The sequence below is a fragment of the Rattus norvegicus genome, chromosome 6, assembly GCF_036323735.1.
Source record: "Rattus norvegicus strain BN/NHsdMcwi chromosome 6, GRCr8, whole genome shotgun sequence".
NCBI classification, from domain to species: domain Eukaryota; kingdom Metazoa; phylum Chordata; class Mammalia; order Rodentia; family Muridae; genus Rattus; species Rattus norvegicus.
The window spans coordinates 142,330,194-142,350,120 of NC_086024.1; the positions used below are offsets into that span (position 1 = coordinate 142,330,194).

A 19,927-nucleotide genomic window follows, 5' to 3' on the forward strand; every position below is an offset into this window, starting at 1 on the left:
GGGAATTTGAAGCCTAATTTGAGAGGAATATTAGTTCTGAACTATCTGGTGTAGGCACCAAACATCCTTCAGTTATATGAAATATAACACAGACAGAATCATTTAAGAAAATCTTAATAGTGACCTTCTGTGAAAAACAGTAATAGAAAGTTCTTAACTAAGACTAAACAGGAAACCACAGAGGCCAGAATCAAAGATGTGAACATACCATCTTATGATAAAATAGGAAGGAACTGAGCTGAGAACCAACCTGAAATATTGTACAACCAAAAAGTGAGGCAGCACCAATGTGGTCTCTGAGTACAGTAATATGTGCCAGTATCCGCCGTGTCCACACTAGTGATCTTCAGGAATGCTTGGTTATTGGAGGTGTCCTTGGAGACTGTGAGCCGACTATTCAGTGATGGATTGAAGTACTTATCATCATCCCACCAAATGGTTGCCAAATACTCCAGGCCCTTCCCTGAAGTCTGACGAATCCAACCAACACCCATATTAGAAGTGCCCAGTGAAAATCCAGAGAAAGAGCAAGTCAGACTGAGGGTCTGGAAGGGCTGCAATATCCCAGGGCCAGACTCTTTCAGACTAACCTGGGATAAGACATCTGTGAAGAAAATAAAGGAGATGGTAAGGTTATCATAGAATGAGAATAGAAATTTTCATCCCATAGGAAGCCTTGGCACTCACATGAGGGAACAATCAGCAGTAGGAATGAGGAAGTAAGCCTGTCCATGGCTGTATACCAGTGAGTGCACAGACCCAGTTTTGGCTTTTCAACCCAAGTTTGGGTGAGTCCAGGAGAGATTTGCATTCCCTCCCCAGGTGCTGAGTCTGATGGGGTACTTAAGTTTAAGACTCGAGAGATATCAGTGTATGATGGGAGACAGAAGAGCCCTCAGAGAATACATTGTGTCTTCCCATAGAGAGTAGGTAACAAGCAAGACTGGGTTCATCAGTATACAACAATTCTGCGGAGTGATGTTGGGTTACAGTAGGATTAATAGAAACCATAACTATAAAGTAAAGGGTTATGACTCTGTCCACTCATACATGAATCATTTCCATGTGTTTCTGCATGGAAGACAGATGAGGAGCTAAAAGAGATTTTTACTCCTACTTTAATGACATTGTGTTACTGAGGTCTTAGTGAATCTTATCACTATATATTCTCCACAGAATTGGAACAATTATAGTACAATTCTTGCATAATTGTATATGACATCACAAGCTGGCAATTATTAATACTAAAATTCCATGGAAGAGAGTGATTTCACTGACTTTACTTATGTCTAAAGTTCCTGCCTCATATATTTGAATTTGCTATTTATTCAACAATCTTTATATTGGCCTGTATTTGTGACAACTTTAAAATTGACAGCAGAAAACATATACCCTAAGAGTGGAGAAGTTTAAAAAATTCTCTTAGATGCTAATGATCTTGGAAAAAGGCACAGTGTGCAGAGGATGCTGACAGGCACAGCATGCAAGGTTAGGGCATTTTTTTCCTGCCTTTAGAAATATTAAAATACAATGTATTCTTCTATGTTCATATCAGTATGGACGGTTTAGAACAAAGAGAGAATAAGATTTTCCTGAGTTTAGTCAACTTTATGCAGAGGCTTGCTGGCATGAAGGTGACTGAATTTAGAGGAAAAAAAAGCTTAAGTACATGAATGACGCCTTTAAAGATATTTATAAAAAAAATCAAATGCCTTTTATGAGTAAAACATCCTCATACATTTTGAAAAGTAAAAATATCAAGTTATGTGAAAACCATAAAATAAGATCTTAGCACATAGTTGCATCAACTCAAGAAAGATAAAACAATCCCAGAATGCCCAATGCCATCTGCAGCCCTGAATCAGGGTAGAATGGGCAATAAGACCCATACTAATGCTTTTGTTCTTTTTCTAGGGGGTTGTCAATGTTAAAATAACACTTTACATATGAGTAAATTGTGTATCTTGAAAGATTTTTCTGACATTGTCACCATGAGACTCAAAGGTCATCATATACATCCTCATCAGGCAGGAGACAGGGTCTACAAGAAGGCAAAGAACCTGGAATGGATGAAATGGAGGCTAAGTTGTCAGGTTTGGATGAAGGGACCAGAAGACTAGAAATAAAAGTATTGCTGGTTCCTGAACATTGAAAAGACAGAAAACAGATTCTTCAGAAGAGAGTATGTCACATGTAACCAGGAACACAGATTTTGAATTTCAGATGTTTGTCCGTAGAGGGCACAGAAACGCATTATTGTCTCAAGTCTGCGATATGAGCTACAATGGAAGAAGATATTTTCCTGAGTTTTTCAGATGTGCTTGAAGTAATTCCAGGTCCAAGTACATAAATGTACAGTCACAGATGTGAATAACCTGTTACAAAAATTAAAATACATAAATATAACCAATAAGATTTTATACAAATTTATATATAAAACACTCTGCCACATAGGGCTCAAAAATTAGAACTTATTACTCTAAATGTGGATCCCATTAACTCATACACTTAGATTATTTCACTGATAAGCATTCCAGCTTTCACAATTCCTGTATTCAGATTATACTCAGCTAGAGAGCCTGTTTCCAACTCAGCTATTATGTTTATGTATTTCTAATCAGTGCCATAAGCATTGCTGTGTCTCCATGTTCTTCAAAGGATATTTAAGGAGGAAAGCACTACAGACTAAACATGTATTAGCTAAGATGGGAGTAACAATCCATCCTTCAGAAACTCTCACCCACTTGGACTGAAAGTGACCAAACTATCATGCAATTCATTTGGGGAGGGCGTACTATATGCTGATGGTATAAGTAACAGGATTCCAGATAGGCAGAGTAGAGCAGCAACCAGATATTCGTTAAGATGACTTATAAAGTTTGCTACCAGAAGCGGGATCTAATCTCATGAGGTGAAATTGACAACCAGCCAGGGAAAAGAAAGTAAACTTCTTATCAGAAATTATTAGGAATCTCAGGTATATTCCAAGTAGGCTGGAACTCTAAAATTCTTATAGTGTACAACTGGTTCTTGAAAGGCTAATAAATCATTTTAAGATTAAACTGGAAAGGAGAATAGATACAATACACAAACACTATAGCACTGGAACACTATAGCAGATTGAAGGACTCTCGTTCCTTAAACACAAGACAGGAGAGTTAAGAATCTGGGGCCAGGAGTGCTGTGAACAGTAAAGGTGGCCTTAGCATCTAGAGGTTTTAAGGAACATGGCTTATATTCATGTGTTATTGGTATTAGTATGGTACAGATATCACTTCTTGACTACCTTCATAATCCTTTTTCCCCAAGTCAAAATAAGCATATATTAGGGTTTAATATTATTATATTTTAAAACATTTTAGGGGAAAATATACAGAAACATGAATGATGGAAATAAAACTGCAAGGAAGGTCAGACTGAAAATTAGCACAGCTTTTTAATCTCTCCTCCACTTGAGTTGAAGGCATCACATGGCACCGGGACCAGACCTCCTTCACTTTTCCAGCAGAGCTGCATGGGCTTAACATTGTGGATGGAACACTAATGACTGTATTCCCAAGTCACAATCTATAGTATTTTCCATCTGAGAAACTTCTTTTTCCACTTGAAAAAAGTGACAGACAGATTTACAAATGCAGTTGAAGGTGATGATGATTTCTGAACACAACACGTTTAAAACTTTCTATCACATTTTTCATTTGAATATGTAATTGGTTTTTGCCAGTTCCATAAAGTTAATACGTAATTAATAAAACATATGTTCCATTACTTAGCAAAGAACTTTTTCTGTCCTAAATTTGTAGTCTTGTCACAGTAGCTGCATCACATGTATCCTTTTATCTTTAAAGTTGAGTGACCTTAGGAAAGGAAGTCTCAGAGTCTCCTAGGACTGCTTCACTTTCCAGATGTTTCTCTGCACCTGTTATTGTTTCAATTCTGGTGAAAGTTGGATCTACAACACCCTCTTCTGGTCCTGAGCAACCTCAAAGGGAGATGTTTCTAACACACATGGCACCTGCTCACTGTATCTCCTACACAGTTAACACAAAGCTGTGTCTTAATGGCAGCAGAGCTCTCTTTTAGAGTGAACTCATTCTTGAGTGGGTAAACTGACGTTCTGATGGATTCTTCAGGGAAAACTCCGCACTTTATATAGACCTTATCCTCTTTTCTTTCAGGGAACATAGATTCTTCCTAAAGTTGAACAGTCAACAGGAGGCTCTTACCCTGCAACGGAAATGAGCCATTACCACTCAGTGTGAAGGCCCAGCCTCAGTGTGGGAAGGGTATTGAAGCAAGGCAGGAATAGGAGAGGCACTATTATGATAATGACTCTGGGTCAGTTGTGGATGTAAACTGTCAGTTCAAGTGCTCTCTGTTTACCCAAAGATTCTCAACACTCTTCTTACTCTCCTCTTATGATTTTGCCTTCCCTCTTTTATTCATTCTTTTTCCTTCTCTCCTTTCATTCTTTCTTTCTCCCCACCAGAGAGCCTGAACCTAGCCTTTTATTTACTAAAGCTGCACCTTCAAGGCTTGGATTATTATTAATAATTATATTTAAAATCCTTAAATTTACATAAATCCTATGAATTCCAGGTCATTAATCACAGCCTATTTCCTTAAAAAACAAATCAAAACTCAGAGCAAGAGCATATTTACTTATTGATTTTACACAGCCTGTTCTTCACTGGTAACTGGGCACAGCCCTTGTGGTTTCCTGAAATAGCAGACAGCAGGTATTAGTAACTGTTTTCATGAAAGAAGATCACATATACTACTAAGGTTGAAATATTTTTATAAAGTTTTTTATTTTATTATGTTAAGCAGCCAGCTCTCTCTAATATCTCTCTAAGCAATGTCACAGTCAATCCTACAAGTGACTAGGAAAACAAACTACTAAGTTTTTCTATCTTGTACATCATCTTTTAATTCTCTAGTTTTTATTTCCATGCCCTAGTGATTCCATGGCCTAATGTACTCTCCTTCAAATACTATTATTTTGAGATATATAAAAGTCTTCATTCTATAATATATATCTATCATTTGCTTGTATTTTATAGATTCCTCTTTTCTATCCATACCTTTTCATTTTGAGAGCATTTTAATTCTGTATTCTTCATGTCCCCAAGTTTATTCTGGCCAATTAATGCAGTGGGCATTGGACCTAAGAGTACATGAATTGCGTCATGATTCCAAATTCAATTCCATATATGGCAATAAACTATGTCTACAAAGGAGCATGGAGGCTTTTGTCCTTTGTGGTTCTGTTGACTAGATACTTTCCCATGGCCCTAAAGGCCAAGAACAAGGCCTGTTCCTTGCTGTCCACAGCATCATGACCACCTCCATTCCTCATCCCTGAGAAGGAATCTGTTTCATTTATTGCCAAATGATTTTCTCTGAGTAATGGGGAAAGTATACTCCCGAGAAAGACAGATGGTAAGTAAAGTAGTATAGACAGTAGATCTATTTCAGGTCAACAGCTGTCATAAGCACAGGTGGAAATTATGTGGATCAATGGACTGGTGATGCTACGGGGCAGGAACTGGGTCAGACCTGCCCTACTCAGCCATGCCAGACCCTCATGTCTCTCCTCATGAAACAGAGATAACCCACAGGCCTTCTAAAATTACATGATGTTTGTTCACATTCTACTCACAGACTCCAAAAAGCAGCACTATCTCTACAGAGTTGAAAAGATGATGCCAAGGAGGGAGACAAATATTTTAGGGATTGATCTTGATAAGAGACTTTGGGGTAATTAATATCATAGATTTTTTTGAAAGAGAAATATTTTAGTTGCTTATTTGTTCATTTGATTTTGACTAACCAATTTTGTTTTTGACAGTTTCATACATGTATATATTATAACCTGATGACTCTTGCATCTTTTAACTTCTTTCTAACCCTGTCAAACTTCATGTTGAGGTTAAGGTTAGAAGTTTGACAACTATAAATATAAGACTCTGTCCCATGTTTATTTCATTTCATTTTGCTTTGTTTTGTGACCCACTGAATATAACCAGGACCATCTACATAAGTAGACTATCTAATGGACTATGTATTGTGAGTAAGACTATAATGGAGCCTGTTGAGCTTACCAGTGAGTGCATAGCTGAAGATAATACCCTGTCTACCTAGACACTACAAGAATTGATTAGTGCTTCAGGGAGGCAGTAGGGCATCCTAAACCCTTCAAAATCCAAGACTGGCTATTGATACATCTGTTCCTATTGTGTTCCAATGTAAACAACTGTCACAGCTATTGAATTCATGACTGCAACCTCTATGTCATGACTATAAAATAACATTTTATAGCCCTTCTCCCCATCTTCCTGCCTTTACCCTTGACAGTATTATGTGACTCTTAGAAAGATGATAAAAATATAAAAACTGAGGATCTAATCATCCTTTATTTTCTGACAAAAGACGAGTTATCTTAATTCTTCCCTTCTGTTGAGAATTAACTTGTGTCCTATGATGTGAAAGATTCTGAGAAGGTTACATGTGAGAAAAAGGTATGTTCTCTATCTATTGGGTGGCATATTCTCTATTAGTTTGTTAAGTCGAGTTCATCCATGGTACATTTTAGCTCTGAATTTTCTTCTTTATTAGTTTGTAAGACCCATCTATATTTGAGAATGGAGTATTGAAGTCGAAAAATTGTTCTTGTGTCAGGATCTACATAGCCTTTAGGGTTTTCAGTATTTGTTGTATTAAATTAAGAATACAAAATGACTTATGCTCTAAGACCAAGAATTAAGAAATGAGACCTCATAAAACTTCAAACTTCTGAAAGACAAAATACACTGCCATTAGGACAAAACAGCAACCAACAGATTGGGATCTTTAGCAAACCTACATCTGAAATAGGGATAATATCCAAAATATACAAAGAACTCAAGAAGATAGACTCCAGAGAGCCAAATAAACCTATTAAATAGTGGAGTACAAATAATTCTGAACAGAGAAATCTCAGCTGAAGAATGTAGAATGGCTGAGAAGTACATAAAGAAATGCTCAACATCTTCAGTCATCAGGGAAATGCAAATAAAAGCAACCCTGTGATTCCACCTCACTCCAGTCAGAATGGCTAAGATCAAAGTCTCAGTTGACAGCAAATGCTGGTGAGGATGTGGAGAAAGAGGAACATTCCTCTATTGTTGGTGGGACTGCAAACTGCTACAACCACTCTGGAAATCAGTCTCGATGTTTCTCAGAAAATTGGACATTTCACTATCTTCGAACCCAGCTATACCTCTCCTTGGGATATACTCAAAATATGGTCCAACATACAACAAAGACACACATTCCACTATGTTAATAGCAGCCTGATTTTAATAGACAGAAGCTGCAAAGCATCCAGTTTTCCTTCAACAGAGGAATGAATACAGAAAAGAGTTACATCTACACAATGGAGTCCTACTCAGCTATCAAAAGCAATGACTTCATGAAATTCATAGGCAAATGGATTGAACTAGAAAACATCATCCTGGGCGAGGTAACCAAACCACAGTAAAACACACAAGGTATGCATTCACTGATAAGTGGATATTAGCCCAAAAGCTCAAATTACCAAAGATACAATCCACAGACCATAGGAAGCTCAAGAAGAAGTATGACCAAAGTGCTGATGCTTCACTCCTTCTTAAAAGGGGGAACAAAAAGTAGTCATAGGATTGTTTGGGGGATGGTTGTGTTTGATCCTGAGCTAAACCAGATTGTAAAAGGGAACCAGGAAACCAGGAGAGATTAGAACACAGGCCAAGTACTCCAGAAGGCATGTTTAGTAAAATTACACAGAACATTGTTTATTTATTTTCTTGTTTCCATATTAGTTCTGAGAGTTTGAGGAACTGCTGTGTTGGGCGTGGTTCTTTCTTCCCTTGTTGAGCTTGTTTATCAGAAGTGAGGCTACCTTTCATCTTTCTTCCTGAAAAACATTCCAATAGGAACTTTCTGTAGTGCTAACTTGATCATCATGACCTGTGTCGGATTGTACTTTCTTAAAATAGTTTTATTTTTCAATCACCTTTGAAAGAAAATGTAGCAGGGTATAACATTCTTGCCTCACAGTTGCTCATTTTCAGAGTTTGAAATGTTGTATTCCAGATGTTTCCAGTCTTTGTGGTTGCTAACAATGGGTTTACAGTAATTCTGCTATTTCTAACTTTTTAAGTGAATTGGTGTTTTGGATGCTCCTTTTACTATTGTTTCATTGTTATATTTGACATCCTGATTGTAATATTCCATACTCATGACTATTTAGTGTTCTTCATACCTCTTGTGTTTGGAAACCTACTTCTTTCTGTAAATTTGGTGTAATCTCTAATTAGTTTTATCTTTTCCATTCAATTTTTCCTCTGCTTCTTCTCCGCTGGGAATTCTTAGGTTTGACTTCCTGGACATATCCTGGAGTTCTTACAAATATCATACATACTACTGATTTTTTTCCTTATACATGTCTATTTATATTATTTACTCAATTGTATCCTCATTACAGAAATTCATTCTTCTTCATGGTATTGTCTATCAATGATAACATCTGTTGTAAAATTTTTGGCTGCCCATTCTCTTCATTTCAAGCACTTTCATACGATAATTTTTTCAATGTTTTAATCCTCTTGCTATTTTTCCTCCATAATCTGAACTTTGCCCTCCAACTTATGAACTGTTGCATTCACTTTGAAGACTGCGTTGTCAAGATCTTGAAGAGGTTCCCTTAATTTATGCATATGTGGTTGGTTCTTCCGTGTGTTTGTTAGTTCTTTTGAATATTAAGACTCCAAATACTTTCTGAGACATTTTATCTCTTTCCATAATTTTGAATTCTCAAAGATAGGAAGTGGCATGTCGGTATTGTGTTTTGGGTAATGGTTGTGCTGTAGGGTTTTTTATATTATTTCCTTGTACTTTATACATCTGCTGAAGTGAACATGTTTTAACATCTTCTTCAGATCTTTTTGTAATGTTTGGTTTTTGTGTCTCTACTTAGAGAAACAACTGCATGAAATTTAGCTGCAAGGACTGCTGTAAATGGTGTTGACTGTCAAAAGAAGTTGCTGATGTTGGGTATGTATCAAAATGACTATGGGCGTGGCTGTACATTTAGTATGAGGTAAGTAAGTGGTGTTAAACCTGGTCATCCCTGAACACTATGAGCCTGCTAGAGTCAGAATAGCAAACTTCGTACTACTTGAAATTCATCTACAATCAGGAATCTGTGTTTGGAGATACAAGGCACGAATGTGTCTAGGATTACAGAAATATAGACATCATGTTCTGCAGTGACACTTTACACTCCAGGTATCACAATTCCACACATGTATTGAACTCAGATATCACTAGACACAAAGTTCCATTCTCTCAGTGGACCCAGGACACACTGGAGTCAACCTTTGGGCTCTGCACTGATCTTGCTAGAAACCTGATCACAAGGTGATGCCCTGTGTCTCAGAAGCCAGAAGTCTCATAAAGCTTGAAACTTCCCATAATAATATTTCAAGATGGTACACATGAGCCTATGATTGTACCTCAACAACTCTCTCCAGATATAAGACTCAACGCCTTATCCAAAGTATTTTTATTCATCCTCTGTGTGTGTTTTCCTCACATGTTCCATGCTCATGCCCGAGAACACATCACACATACTAACTAGTCTTCATTTGGAATTATTTTTAATTTCAATAAACAGCATAAATAGTGCTGCCCTGGCCTTTGTAGGTTTGGAGCTAAGTTGGAACAGAGAGTTGGACAAATGACTGATGATATCTGGCCTTGTAACAGTCTCTAAGTGTATTGGGGGCTAGATGCTGATGGCTTCAGTAATCTTAATACTCTCTTCCTTATTCTGTGCCTGAAACCCACAGGCTTCTTTTCTCTTTAACTCTCTGTGCTCTATTAAACACCGTGAACTTAACTTTTTATTACTGTCCTATGTTTCGATAAGCACTGAAAACTTAACTCATTATGTTTAAATAAGCAATGGGGGAAACATTGCTTAAATAGGCACTGGGAAACTTAACTCTTTGTGACTGCTATATGTTTCAATAAACACTAAAACAATTAACCCTCTCTTTAAATTTATTTATTTTTATTATTACACTCCAGATTCTATTTTCTTTCTGGTCAAACCCCCTATGGTTCCAAATTCTTTACCTCCTCCCCATTTACCCAGTCTCCACAAGGATATCCCCACCCCACCCACCCTAACCTGAGACAACAAAACTGCTTTTATCCAGACACTCTTCTGACTGATGACTCCCTGAGACACACACTAAGATCCACAGATAACAGCGAGACCCACAGACTCGAAAACTTCCAGCTACAGATCAACTCTCGTGCCAAAGTCAAATAGCTACTGAACTAGGGGAAAGTTACATGATATTAAGGAAAACATGATGTCTAGCTAGATTAATCCAATGTTGGTTAAAACCAATGTTAATACCCTCAAACCATACAATCCATTGATCAATTACTTTGTTCAATGATCCTCTGTGCTCCTACCCACTTCCCTTGTTAGTACTCTAGCTTAGTTTCACTACTCCTCTGACCTATTTAGTGTTTTCTTTTGATATTTCAATCCCACTTAAAATTTTCATTACAAATGACAACTCTTGTTTAAAAAAATAAAAGGGGGAATTGTGGGGCGGCGGGCAGTGAAAGGTACCCTGATTCCTGGTTAAGATAAGTTGAATCCCTGGAAGACTAAAAAAGGGACAGCAGGTATATTCCCAGTTTCCCAGAATATCTGGACCTCACATAGCTGTGACCCCCAATGCCACCAGTAGGGAGATTCGAAACAGACAAGTCATGTTGGGCAATGCCTCAAGCCCCTTCTCCACAGATGAGGAAGTGACTACAGGATACAGAGGCCCAACACAGATCAGTCACCGGGAAGAATACCTCAATGCCCTCCTGCATAAGTGAGGATTTCACCACAGGTTACATAGGCTCAAGACAACGGCCTTATCACCCCCTCCACAGGTGAAGATGGATGTGACCACAGGTCTTGTTGGCTCATGACAGATCAATCATAGAAAAAGGACCATACATCTAAATATGTATATGGGGTCTTCCCAAGCTCTCAGGCCAAACAAATAGGAAGTACCTGCTGTCAGACACTGACCCATCCAAAAAACTGTATTTATGCATCCTGTTCAGAATTAAATAAGGAAAACATGATTTATTTTTATTATTACACTCCAGATCCTATTTTCTTTCTGGTCAAACCCCCTATGGTTCCAAATTCTTTGCCTCCTCCCCATTTACCCAGTCTCCACAAGGATATCCCCACCCCACCCACCCTAACCTGAGACAACAAAACTGCTTTTATCCAGACACTCTTCTGACTGATGACTCCCTGAGACACACATTAAGGACTATTCCATCAACTGAGAGCTTCTGCCATAAGAGATATAACACAGCAGCTTGGGGACCCTATATCTGCTGTCCCCTATATCATTGCAGCTAGAAGCTTCCCTGCACCCCTGGCATGTTAGACAGTCTTCTGCTGGCTCATCCCAGGTAATCTAAGAGGCAGGAAGCAGTGGAAAATATAGTAGAACTGGCAGCAGGGGTGATGGAAGCTATTCTCCTCCCCACCAGGGTTCTCTTCCCTTTGCTGGAACCCATGTCCCTAGTGAGGGAGAGATATTAGTGGGAGAACCCCAGGTGCCAGAGTCCTGCACACCTGTTCCTCATGTTTTGTACAGCTAATTTATTCAGATGTTTTTCTTTCACAGCACATACAAGCATTTGTCAATATTACTGATGACTTTGACATGAAGATTGCAGAGGGCACAAGGGCCTGGTACTCAAAGAGAAGCCTAGTTATACAGGTTTAACCCGTCTGGCTTTTAGGTCCAATTCCACTTATCAACCTTTCTTATTTTACTCAAATATTCTGCTGTTTTTATTACAGGAATTTTAGTCTTCTTGAGGAAGGGTAAACAAGATATCAGCACTCTATTGAGAAAGCTGAGAGTGGATGTTCTTCAAAAACTGGTGCTTTTTTTTTTTGCTATCTTTGGGGACAGAACTCACCCTAATTACCCAGAATGTTTATCCCAGGCTCTACCATTAGATTATTATTCATCATAAGGGAGGTATCACATGTACTTTATGGCCTGCTGAGCTGGATGCTGTTGGTCAGAGACCAAACTAGACTCTAGGCTTTAACAATAGAACTACACACATAGTCACAATAAATTCGTAAAGAATTTCTATATGGCCACAATCTACGCTTTACTGTGCAACTGGATTTGGAATTATTATGCAAATTGGTGCTGCCCACATAACCTTTTCCAAATTCTACTATTATGTTGGAATATACCTACAATGAACAGACTGTGCTCAGACTCCTCAAAGTACAATACAGTTTGACAAGGCAATGGGCACCACATTCTCATTCTTATCTTCACATGGTTTCTTTCCCTCAGTAACACCTGCAGGGATGACCTCAAGAAATAAAAGTTTCCTAGCAGAAAATTTTCTGTGCTTTTAGAGATTAATAATAAAAACTTCAAACTTAAAATACGTACAGAAACACACACACCAATGAACAAACACACAACTATGTGTGCACAAACACCACACAAACTCACACACACACACACACACTCACTCACAAATACAGAGACAGAGAGAGCAAGAAAAAGAGGCTTACATAGGCTAAAACCCAAACTTTTTACATATGTATCCCATTATACCTAAGCATTACATTTTTACACGTTCCTCATCATTAAAGCCTTTCAGTCCTGCATTTTACATACACATAAAAAATGTAAACAAAGACATGAGACTTTTGAGCATAGAGGAAATTTACACAACAAATATACTATTATAAATTTCTCTTTATTAATACATTATCCTTTTTTTTCTATAACTTATTGGAAATAAATTGCTTCATGCTATATGTTCTGCTTACTGTTTTCCATTCCCCAACACCTTCTCAATCTTCATCCAGCTCTCCTCTGTTCAAAATTAGAAAAGAACAGAATGCACATATAATAAAAAGGAAAAGCAAACAAAATGAAATAGGATGAAACAAATAAACAGAAGAAAATTCATTAAACAAAAAATATAGGAAACACATGTGCATGGAGAGAAACATATTCAAAAATATTCTGTAGAGAGCCCCTGGGCAGCACCCCACGAGCGAACTTGAGCCTCGAGACCACAGGTAAGACCAAATTTTCTGCTGCAAGAAAGCTGCCTGGTGAGCTTGGGACACACGGAAGCAGAATTTCTCTAGAACCGGGCACGTTCTGTGTTTACCGGAAGTCCCACACCCGCGGATCCCGGCCCGCAGCAGCTCTCTGCTCCCAGACCCGGTGAGAGAGAGACCCAACCGCCTGGTCAGGTGGGCACTCCTGAGGCTGCAGAGCGGAAGAGACCACCAACACTGCTCACCCCTGCCCACATCCCTGGCCCAAGAGGAAACTGTATAAGGCCTCTGGGCTCCCGTGGGGGAGGGCCCAGGAGCGGCAGGACCCCTGTGCCTAAGACACCACCAGAACCAGAAGGAAACAGACCAGATAAACAGTTCTCTGCACCCAAATCCCGTGGGAGGGAGAGCTGAACCTTCAGAGAGGCAGACAAGCCTGGGAAACCAGAAGAGACTGCTCTCTACACACACATCTCGGACGCCAGAGGAAAAAGCCAAAGACCATCTGGAACCCTGGTGCACTGAAGCTCCCGGAAGGGGCGGCACAGGTCTTCCTGGTTGCTGCCGCTGCAGAGAGCCCCTGGACAGCACCCCACGAGCAAACCTGAGCCTCGGGACCACAGGTAAGGCCAAATTTTCTGCTGCAAGAAAGCTGCCTGGTGAACTCAAGACACAGGCCCACAGGAACAGCTGAAGACCTGTAGAGAGGAAAAACTACACGCCCGAAAGCAGAACACTCTGTCCCCATAACTGACTGAAAGAGAGGAAAACAGGTCTACAGCACTCCTGACACACAGGCTTATAGGAGAGTCTAGCCACTGTCAGAAATAGCAGAACAAAGTAACACTAGAGATAATCTGATGGCGAGAGGCAAGCGCAGGAACCCAAGCAACAGAAACCAAGACTACATGCCATCATCGGAGCCCAATTCTCCCACCAAAACAAACATGGAATATCCAAACACACCAGAAAAGCAAGATCTAGTTTCAAAATCATATTTGATCATGATGCTGGAGGACTTCAGGAAAGACATGAACACACTTAGGGAAACACAGGAAAACATTAATAAACAAGTAGAAGCCTACAGAGAGGAATCGCAAAAATCCCTGAAAGAATTCCAGGAAAACACAATCAAACAGTTGAAGGAATTAAAAATGGAAATAGAAGCAATCAAGAAAGAACACATGGAAACAACCCTGGATATAGAAAACCAAAAGAAGAGACAAGGAGCTGTAGATACAAGCTTCACCAACAGAATACAAGAGATGGAAGAGAGAATCTCAGGAGCAGAAGATTCCATAGAAATCATTGACTCAACTGTCAAAGATAATGTAAAGCGGAAAAAGCTACTGGTCCAAAACATACAGGAAATCCAGGACTCAATGAGAAGATCAAACCTAAGGATAATAGGTATAGAAGAGAGTGAAGACTCCCAGCTCAAAGGACCAGTAAATATCTTCAACAAAATCATAGAAGAAAACTTCCCTAACCTAAAAAAAGAGATACCCATAGACATACAGGAAGCCTACAGAACTCCAAATAGATTGGACCAGAAAAGAAACACCTCCCGTCACATAATTGTCAAAACACCAAACGCACAAAATAAAGAAAGAATATTAAAAGCAGTAAGGGAAAAAGGTCAAGTAACATATAAAGGGAGACCTATCAGAATCACACCAGACTTCTCGCCAGAAACTATGAAGGCCAGAAGATCCTGGACTGATGTTATACAGACCCTAAGAGAACACAAATGCCAGCCCAGATTACTGTATCCAGCAAAACTCTCAATTAACATTGATGGAGAAACCAAGATATTCCATGACAAAACCAAATTTACACAATATCTTTCTACAAATCCAGCACTACAAAGGATAATAAATGGTAAAGCCCAACATAAGGAGGCAAGCTATACCCTAGAAGAAGCAAGAAACTAATCGTCTTGGCAACAAAACAAAGAGAATGAAAGCACACAAACATAACCTCACATCAAATATGAATATAACGGGAAGCAATAATCACTATTCCTTAATATCTCTCAATATCAATGGCCTCAACTCCCCAATAAAAAGACATAGATTAACAAACTGGATACGCAACGAGGACCCTGCATTCTGCTGCCTACAGGAAACACACCTCAGAGACAAAGACAGACACTACCTCAGAGTGAAAGGCTGGAAAACAACTTTCCAAGCAAATGGTCAGAAGAAGCAAGCTGGAGTAGCCATTCTAATATCAAATAAAATCAATTTCCAACTAAAAGTCATCAAAAAAGATAAGGAAGGACACTTCATATTCATCAAAGGAAAAATCAACCAAGATGAACTCTCAATCCTAAATATCTATGCCCCAAATACAAGGGCACCTACATATGTAAAAGAAACCTTACTAAAGCTCAAAACACACATTGCACCTCACACAATAATAGTGGGAGATTTCAACACCCCACTCTCATCAATGGACAGATCATGGAAACAGAAATTAAACAGTGATGTAGACAGACTAAGAGAAGTCATGAGCCAAATGGACTTAACGGATATTTATAGAACATTCTATCCTAAAGCAAAAGGATATACCTTCTTCTCAGCTCCTCATGGTACTTTCTCCAAAATTGACCATATAATTGGTCAAAAAACGGGCCTCAACAGGTACAGAAAGATAGAAATAATCCCATGCGTGCTATCGGACCACCACGGCCTAAAACTGGTCTTCAATAACAATAAGGGAAGAATGCCCACATATACGTGGAAATTGAACAATGCTCTACTCAATGATAACCTGGTCAAGGAAGAAATAAAGAAAGAAATTAAAAACTTTTTAGAATTTAATGAAAATGAAGATACAACATACTCAAACTTATGGGACACAATGAAAGCTGTGCTAAGAGGAAAACTCATAGCGCTGAGTGCCTGCAGAAAGAAACAGGAAAGAGCATATGTCAGCAGCTTGACAGCACACCTAAAAGCTCTAGAACAAAAAGAAGCAAATACACCCAGGAGGAGTAGAAGGCAGGAAATAATCAAACTCAGAGCTGAAATCAACCAAGTAGAAACAAAAAGGACCATAGAAAGAATCAACAGAACCAAAAGTTGGTTCTTTGAGAAAATCAACAAGATAGATAAACCCTTAGCCAGACTAACGAGAGGACACAGAGAGTGTGTCCAAATTAACAAAATCAGAAATGAAAAGGGAGACATAACTACAGATTCGGAGGAAATTCAAAAAATCATCAGATCTTACTATAAAAACCTATATTCAACAAAATTTGAAAATCTTCAGGAAATGGACAATTTCCTAGACAGATACCAGGTATCGAAGTTAAATCAGGAACAGATAAACCAGTTAAACAACCCCATAACTCCTAAGGAAATAGAAGCAGTCATTAAAGGTCTCCCAACCAAAAAGAGCCCAGGTCCAGACGGGTTTAGTGCAGAATTCTATCAAACCTTCATAGAAGACCTCATACCAATATTATCCAAACTATTCCACAAAATTGAAACAGATGGAGCCCTACCGAATTCCTTCTATGAAGCCACAATTACTCTTATACCTAAACCACACAAAGACACAACAAAGAAAGAGAACTTCAGACCAATTTCCCTTATGAATATCGACGCAAAAATACTCAATAAAATTCTGGCAAACCGAATTCAAGAGCACATCAAAACAATCATCCACCATGATCAAGTAGGCTTCATCCCAGGCATGCAGGGATGGTTTAATATACGGAAAACCATCAACGTGATCCATTATATAAACAAACTGAAAGAACAGAACCACATGATCATTTCATTAGATGCTGAGAAAGCATTTGACAAAATTCAACACCCCTTCATGATAAAAGTCCTGGAAAGAATAGGAATTCAAGGCCCATACCTAAACATAGTAAAAGCCATATACAGCAAACCAGTTGCTAACATTAAACTAAATGGAGAGAAACTTGAAGCAATCCCACTAAAATCAGGGACTAGACAAGGCTGCCCACTCTCTCCCTACTTATTCAATATAGTTCTTGAAGTTCTAGCCAGAGCAATCAGACAACAAAAGGAGATCAAAGGGATACAGATCGGAAAAGAAGAGGTCAAAATATCACTATTTGCAGATGACATGATAGTATATTTAAGTGATCCCAAAAGTTCCACCAGAGAACTACTAAAGCTGATAAACAACTTCAGCAAAGTGGCTGGGTATAAAATTAACTCAAATAAATCAGTTGCCTTCCTCTATACAAAAGAGAAACAAGCCGAGAAAGAAATTAGGGAAACGACACCCTTCATAATAGACCCAAATAATATAAAGTACCTCGGTGTGACTTTAACCAAGCAAGTAAAAGATCTGTACAATAAGAACTTCAAGACACTGAGGAAAGAAATTGAAGAAGACCTCAGAAGATGGAAAGATCTCCCATGCTCATGGATTGGCAGGATTAATATGGTAAAAATGGCCATTTTACCAAAAGCAATCTACAGATTCAATGCAATCCCCATCAAAATACCAATCCAATTCTTCAAAGAGTTAGACAGAACAATTTGCAAATTCATCTGGAATAACAAAAAACCTAGGATAGCTAAAGCTATCCTCAACAATAAAAGGACTTCAGGGGGAATCACTATCCCTGAACTCAAGCAGTATTACAGAGCAATAGTGATAAAAACTGCATGGTATTGGTACAGAGACAGACAGATAGACCAATGGAATAGAATTGAAGACCCAGAAATGAACCCACACACCTATGGTCACTTGATTTTTGACAAAGGAGCCAAAACCATCCAATGGAAAAAAGATAGTATTTTCAGCAAATGGTGCTGGTTCAACTGGAGGGCAACATGTAGAAGAATGCAGATCGATCCATCCTTATCACCCTGTACAAAGCTTAAGTCCAAGTGGATCAAGGACCTCCACATCAAACCAGACACACTCAAACTAATAGAAGAAAAACTAGGGAAGCATCTGGAACACATGGGCACTGGAAAAAATTTCCTGAACAAAACACCAATGGCTTATGCTCTAAGATCAAGAATTGACAAATGGGATCTCATAAAACTGCAAAGCTTCTGTAAGGCAAAGGACACTGTGGTTAGGACAAAACGGCAACCAACAGATTGGGAAAAGATCTTTACCAATCCTACAACAGATAGAGGCCTTATTTCCAAAATATACAAAGAACTCAAGAAGTTAGACCGCAGGGAAACAAATAACCCTATTAAAAAATGGGGTTCAGAGCTAAACAAAGAATTCACAGCTGAGGAATGCCGAATGGCTGAGAAACACCTAAAGAAATGTTCAACATCTTTAGTCATAAGGGAAATGCAAATCAAAACAACCCTGAGATTTCACCTCACACCAGTGCGATTGGCTAAGATCAAAAACTCAGGTGACAGCAGATGCTGGCGAGGATGTGGAGAAAGAGGAACACTCCTCCATTGTTGGTGGGATTGCAGACTGGTAAAACCATTCTGGAAATCAGTCTGGAGGTTCCTCAGAAAATTGGACATTGAACTGCCTGAGGATCCAGCTATACCTCTCTTGGGCATATACCCAAAAGATGCCTCAACATATAAAAGAGACACGTGCTCCACTATGTTCATCGCAGCCTTATTTATAATAGCCAGAAGCTGGAAAGAACCCAGATGCCCTTCAACAGAGGAATGGATACAGAAAATGTGGTACATCTACACAATGGAATATTACTCAGCTATCAAAAACAACGAGTTTATGAAATTCGTAGGCAAATGGTTGGAACTGGAAAATATCATCCTGAGTGAGCTAACCCAATCACAGAAAGACATACATGGTATGCACTCATTGATAAGTGGCTATTAGCCCAAATGCTTGAATTACCCTAGATCCCTAGAACAAACGAAACTCAAGACGGATGATCAAAATGGGAATGCTTCACTCCTTCTTTAAATGAGGAAAAAGAATACCCTTGGCAGGGAAGGGAGAGGCAAAGATTAAAACAGAGACTGAAGGAACACCCATTCAGAGCCTGCCCCACATGTGGCCCATACATATACAGCCACCCAATTAGACAAGATGGATGAAGCAAAGAAGTGCAGACCGACAGGAGCCGGATGTAGATCGCTCCTGAGAGACACAGCCAGAATACAGCAAATATAGAGGCGAATGCCAGCAGCAAACCACTGAACTGAGAATAGGTCCCCTATTGAAGGAATCAGAGAAAGAACTGGAAGAGCTTGAAGGGGCTCGAGACCCCAAAAGTACAACAATGCCAAGCAACCAGAGCTTCCAGGGACTAAGCCACTACCTAAAGACTATACATGGACTGACCCTGGACTCTGACCCCATAGGTAGCAATGAATATCCTAGTAAGAGCACCAGTGGAAGGGGAAGCCCTGGGTCCTGCTAAGACTGAACCCACAGTGAACTAGTCTATGGGGGGAGGGCGGCAATGGGGGGAGGGTTGGGAGGGGAACACCCATAAGGAAGGGGAGGGGGGAGGGGGATGTTTGCCCGGAAACCGGGAAAGGGAATAACACTCGAAATGTATATAAGAAATACTCAAGTTAATAAAAAAAAAAAAAAAAAAAAAACAGCAGGAGGAAAAAAAAAAAAAAAAAAAAAAAAAAAAAAAAAAAAAAAAAAAAAAAACAAAAATATTCTGTAGAATAAAGCAAAAAATATGGAATGCACTATGAGATTTGATGTATCTGTATAGGTTCATGTTCTAAAGAGGGAAGTGACTGTAGGAATGTTTATTGAGACTGAAAAAGAAGTAAATATGTGACCAAAAACTTA

The 19,927-nt window shown here is 39.0% G+C and overlaps 1 gene segment (V, D, J or C); it reads right to left on the reverse strand.

The window, feature by feature from the left end:
- Nucleotides 1-212: 212 nt before the first annotated feature.
- Igh-6-ps1 (immunoglobulin heavy chain 6, pseudogene 1) lies at nt 213-804 on the reverse strand. The segment is given in 2 exon segments: nt 213-604; nt 688-804. Coding segments are annotated over 2 exon segments (438 nt in total).
- Nucleotides 805-19,927: the final 19,123 nt, after the last annotated feature.